This window comes from Rutilus rutilus (assembly GCF_951802725.1).
Source record: "Rutilus rutilus genome assembly, chromosome: 23".
Lineage (NCBI taxonomy): Eukaryota > Metazoa > Chordata > Actinopteri > Cypriniformes > Leuciscidae > Rutilus > Rutilus rutilus.
In genome coordinates this window covers 13500762-13506893 of record NC_140233.1, presented here as the reverse complement: position 1 = coordinate 13506893, position 6132 = coordinate 13500762, and the positions used below count along the sequence as shown (strand labels likewise).

At 35.0% G+C, this 6132-nt stretch overlaps 1 protein-coding gene across 1 annotated transcript in view; it reads left to right on the top strand.

Annotated features, from left to right (window-relative positions):
• The window catches only part of cep290 (centrosomal protein 290), a 32797-nt gene that overhangs the window by 8308 nt on the left and 18357 nt on the right, over nt 1-6132 (top strand). Inside the window, exons 10-15 of the mRNA XM_084397638.1 lie at nt 1950-2246; nt 5125-5287; nt 5454-5554; nt 5638-5704; nt 5788-5900; nt 5979-6063. Coding sequence (XP_084253764.1) covers nt 1950-2246; nt 5125-5287; nt 5454-5554; nt 5638-5704; nt 5788-5900; nt 5979-6063 — 826 coding nt within the window. The remainder of the gene's footprint in view (nt 1-1949; nt 2247-5124; nt 5288-5453; nt 5555-5637; nt 5705-5787; nt 5901-5978; nt 6064-6132) is intronic.

Below are 6132 nucleotides of genomic sequence, written 5' to 3'. Positions count from 1 at the left end.
AACACTAGGGGTGTCAATATGTACTTATCAAATGTTCAATTTGTCATTTATAATATGTAATCATATGTTTGGTGTCAGTAAAGATGTCAAAAGATTTGTATTTCAATCAATGCTGGTCTTTTGAGCTTTCTATTAATCAAAGAATCTTGGGAAAATGTATCACTGAAATATTTACCAGCACAACTTTTTTCAACATTGATAATAAGAAATGTTTCTTGAGCAGCAAATAAGCATTAGAATGGTTTTTGAAGGATCATGTGACACTGAAGACTGGAGTAATGATGCTGGAAATTCAGCTTTGCCATTACATGAATAAGTTTCAAATATTTTCAAATAGAAAATAGAAAGTTATTCTCATTTTTAATAATATCTCACAATATCACTGTTTTTACTGTATTTTTGAAGTATGTATGTATGTAAGTATACATATTACATTTGTGTTTTGATAAAAAATATATATAATTATTAAATTATCAACCAAAATTAATTTCATTAATCAGGCGATGGCATTCATTGTAGGGCTGTGAAAAGATTAATCGCGATTAATCGCATCCAAAATAAAAAGTTTGTGTTTACATAATAAATGTGTGTGTACTGTGTATAATTATTTTGTATATATATAAATACACACACATGCATGTATATATTTAAGAAAAATGTGTTATTTATATATACAAATATTTATATTTATATATAATATAAATTATATGTTAATATATACAGTATATACATGCAAATATTTCTTAAATAAATACATGCATGTGTGTGTATTTATATATACAAAATAATTATACACTGTACACACACATTTATTATGTAAACACAAACTTTTATTTTGGATGCGATTAATCGTGATTAATCTTTTCACAGCCCTAATTCATTGTAAAAATCACTTAGTCATTGTTTTTATTCTTTCTCTCATATACAATTTTATTTATCAACCAAAGTCATATTACTTCAAATTTAGTTAATTTTTTTCCCCCTATTAATTAGGATAGATTTATCTTAGGCCTTTTTCACACATCCTGCGTTTGCAGTGTGACAGCGTTTAGTGATTTCTGAGTTATGACATTGAATAGTGCCTTTAATTGCGGTGATTGGTTAAATGAGTATTCGAATTTGGCCTTTGATAATTTTAACAAACTTGTTTATTGTGAAATTTAATTTACGTGAGTAAGACTTGAATGAATTTATAAGGAATGGAACAAAAACCCCAAAGTGTAGCTATAAACTGCTCAAATCATCTGGATTCAGTCAGATTTGCTGAATAGAACATGTTTATGCGTTTGTCATGTGGAACGTAGCCCACCAGATGTATTGTTTTAAACAATGTGTCCCACTTTTATTTTATGTTTTCTTCATAATAGCCTGTATTGCAAAAGATTGTGTTGATAACACCGATCTAGATAGATAGAAGTGCTTGATCAATAGGTTTATAGTGCATTTCAATGTGTTTTCTCTTAAGTTTAGTACATGACGCATGACAGAAATATTTTCAGTGGCATAACTCACCATCGCCACTGTGATGCTTCTGAGAACACAGCATGAATGCTGTAGCCTGTTAATATGAGCGCTGAAACTGGCCACAGACGTGAGATGTGTGAAACAGGCCTCAGATCTATGCTAATGCCTTGCCAATTTGGCTTAGTTTGTGTGCTTTATTATGTCTGTCTCTCTATTTGTGTGTTTTTTGATGCACGCTCGTTTTAATCGTTACTACCTCCTTTCAAATGCTTCATTGGCTTGCAAATGTTTCCTATTTCCATTCTCTCTCCTTTACGACTCGGCCGAGTCAGGTCATATATGAACTGTGTGCTGTGAGTATCTCTGTTTCTCATTTCCTTTGCTTTATGTGTCATTCATCTGTCTTCATTCATTGTTTCCGTCATATTGGTTCATCTCATTCTATCCCAGTTCAAAGATGTCACTGACTTTGTGTTTGACTTCAAAAGGCTGTGCAAGAGAGGGACAACCAGATCAAGATGCTGTCAGAGCAAGTCGAGCAGTACACAACGGAAATGGAAAAAAACGCTCTGCTCGTCGAGGAGCTGAAAAAACCATTGAAGAAAGAAAAAGGTCATGTTAGTGTGCAGCAGCGTAGGCTGGAGGACTTGAGCAGTAAACTGCTAGTGGCTGACAGGAGAGCTCTGGAGGCCGAGCGTGCCGCCCAACTGGCTGAACGTGACGCCAGGGACAAAGACAAAGAACTCAATGACACCCTAAGTCGAATCCGTCTCTATGAGTCTGTGAGTTTGAGGCACTTACCTTCAGTATTGTAAAATTCACTGCCGTTACAAAGTCAAAATTCTTTTTGGGGTTACTATAAATAGTCTGAGGTTTCGGTTGACGATTAGTTACTCTATTTTTCAATAGCATCTTCAACTCAATAAGGTCACAAAGCATCTTAAGATCTTTTTCTTGAATCTACAAGTAGAAGTCGCATGATGCGTTTAGGAACAATATGAGCCAAAGGATCTGGGCCCGGTTTCCCGATAACGCTCACTCTTAGCCTGCTAAGAAGACTCAAAAGATATATCTTACCAAAGTAGTTTATGTGTTCCCCGAAGTGTCTCTTGGAAGCTTCTTAAATCGCTGCCGCTTAAATTCAACTTAACAAAGGCGCTGTCCCAAGTGAAGGTGCTGAATTAGTTGGCATCGATTGCTCAGGAATCGATTTTACACTTCACACGGTGCATTACAGCGTTAAGAAAGACAACACGTTCTATCCAAATGAAACATTCCTCAAATTATTCCAGTAACTTTTATTTTAACATAGTGTAAGTTATCAGTAAAATATAGCCTATTAATTAAATGGTTAAATTGTCAGTAATATGTTCACACAATATGTTGTGACGGGTAGACGAACTGGGTATCCCTCGCTAATCATCCACCCTCCTTATCCCGTTGTGCCACTTGTGCAGCTTCTTTACATGGGTTTAACGACTTCTAAAAATTATGTAATTATGCTCTATCTATGAGATACCTTATTTATCCAGAAGGAAATTAAACAGTGTCATTCTAAGTGCACATTCAGATATAAAGTCTCATTTGAAGAGGCTGCGTAAAGACATTAGTTTGTAATGTACATTATCTGTGTGTTTGACGTAAAGCTATGCATGAGGCAAAGCAGTGGAAAGGGAATCCTCTGACAACCATGTGACCTGCGTTCAATGCCCTATAAATGAAAGAAGATGAATCAGCTATGAGACGTGGTCATTTGGGCATATGTCAATTTTTGATGCAGAAATTCTAACGTGTACGCTCCTTTGTCAACATTAAAACCCTTAAAGAGTTTCTGTATCTTGGGGGATACAGTCATTTAACAGGCTGTGGGGGGAAGGACCATGGGGGAGGGGCATTATGTGGTTGCAGTTGATGAGAAACACTGATGGGGTGTCATGTAATCAGGTCATGTGACTTTATGCCAACATTCCAAATATTTGTATCAAAATCCAAAATGGCAGCATACGTGGACAAAGACACTGGCTATGAGGGAAGTGTTTTTATATTTTTCACGATTATGATATTTTAGAGTGATTTTGTTTTAGAAAATAGTTTTTTAAGGATAGTTTTACATGTTCTTGTGGATATTTTTTAAATAATCTTCTCACAACTTTGATTATCAGGCATTGAATGTCTGTATCCTGGGGGATACATTGCCCATATAAGGGTATTTAACAGGGCTGATCACTCACAGATATTCTTATGTTTTGAGGCCTGTTCTCTACAGATATTGAATAGGATAAAGGTTTTTCTTTAACTTGTAGTGTAGTGTAGTGTAGTGTAGTGTAGTGTAGTGTAGTGTAGTGTAGTGTAGTGTAGTGTAGTGTAGTGTAGTGTAGTGTAGTGTAGTGTAGTGTAATGTAGTGTAGTGTAGTGTAGTGTAGTGTAGTGTAGTGTAATGTAGTGTAATGTGGTGTAATGTAGTGTAGTGTAGTGTAATGTAGTGTAGTGTAGTGTAATGTAGTGTAATGTAGTGTAATGTAGTGTAGTGTAGTGTTATAGTGTAGTAGTGTAGCAATTAGAGGCAAATTGTTTGCCAGATTATAATTATCAAAAGTGAATGCCAATTATAGATTGACAATCATTAATGCTTTAATGACATTAGAAAATAGCCAAGGCTAATTAGCACCATTTTAGTTCTAATAACAAATAAAGTCAACTTCATAAATAGTCCTGTATCCATTGCGGACATTTTTTTTATTAGTATATATATCATTATATATAGCATAAAATCATTGTTGAGCCACAACATTGTCAACATACCATAGTTTGACTTGCAAACAACGCTAAGAGAGAGCTTACGAATGGTCTGGACCAACCTTACGAAAGTGTGACTTACAGAAGATATACTTAGCGTACGAACATGTCGGGAACCGTGCATTAAGGTTAAGAAAGAACTTAAGTACTAGGTTAAGAACTACTTAGAGATAAGAACGCTTTGGGAAACCGGGCCCTGTTCCTTATAAGCTCACGTATACTTTTTTTTTTTTTAAATTTTAATGGAATCTTCAAAATAAAAATGTAAACTAAAAAAGGTCAATAAATTTACATGAATTCAAGTGAAAAAAATTTTAATATGAATTAACTAATATTATTATTTGCTCAAGCAGCTTCAAAAAAGTTTAGATTAATATGAGTATCAACAGTTTTATTCATACTTTGATCTGTCGCATCTACCTTTGTGACAAAACTCATATTTAACTAAAATAATATGTGTGGATAAATGTCATATTTATACTTTTTAATTTTAAATATAAACATTATACATTTAATGAGTAAAATGTGTGAATATGGTTATCAACAGTTTTATAATTTTTGTTGTTCTGTCGCATCTATCTTTGTGACCACTAGCTATCACTAGATAATGATATTTTTGTTAATAATGTAATTTAAAAAAATATATATTATCACACTATATTCTAGCAATAAAGTTTTTGGGTGGCTTCTCAAATACAAAGGTTTTGGTGTAACTTTTACAATGTCTGACATAAGTAGCAACACTTGATCACAAATAATTAAAGAGTTAAACATTTAGAAAACAACAAGGGGACACTTTAGCTTATAGAACGTTATATTATGCCTACGTAGACGTTTGTCTTGAAGCACTTCACTGTCTTTCAGGGGACGGATGGTTTGGAAGCTGCAATCACTGAAATCAAAGAATGTAAAAATCAAATCCGAGTGAGAGACCGGGAGATAGAAGCCATGATAAAAGAGTTTAACCAGCTGGAGATCAAAATCAACAATTTACTAGATGAGAACGAAGACCTACGAGAACGGCTGGGTAATTTTCTTCAACCTGCTTATTATTTTAAGATTGCCATCATGGATCTGGCTTATTTACTGTATCTCTGTTTTTCCCTACAGCTAGATATAAAGATTGTTTTCATATCCCATATTGATTTTGCTAATCAGCTTTGACCCTCATTGGCATCATGTTCCCTCACCAGGATTAAATCCAAAGGAAGAACTGGATTTGAGTGAATTTCAGAGATCAAAGGTTTTGAAGCAGAGACAGTACAAAGCTGAGAACCAGGTCCTGCTGAAAGAGGTAAAACTTAATCTCTATGGTCTGGCTTTGGTCTGTTATCTCATTTTAATTTTGTCTGTGACTTTTAACGGGACTCTCCTTAGATTGAACGCCTTGAGGAGGAAAGGCTCGAGCTGAAACAACGCATTCGTGCGCTGGTTAAGGACAAAGGTGAGATCTTAACTCCAAGATGCTACATATCAGTTATAGACTCATGTCCTATTCACATAAACAGATCATTTCTTTTTTTTAAGGCATATCGGTAGTCAGTAGTTCACTGCTTGATGACAGTGTTGAAGAAAAGCCCAGCAGATCTCTTAGAGAGAGGCCTGTCTCTGGATCTACCGATGAAGAGATCAAACGCAAAGTAAGCCTTTATCAGAGAACGATAAGTTCTGAACATCTTAAGCGTTAAAGCTAAGCTAACAATCTGTTTGTTTCTCAGAACGAGCGTCTACAGAAAGAGCTGAGCAACAAAGAGAAGGAACTGGAGCTCAAGAGAACAGAATCTGCCCAGTTCAAGGCCAAATGTGAGAAGCATCACCGTGACCTTCCAACACTTGCAGTGTCAGGTGGTTTCTGTGACTATAATGTTTCTC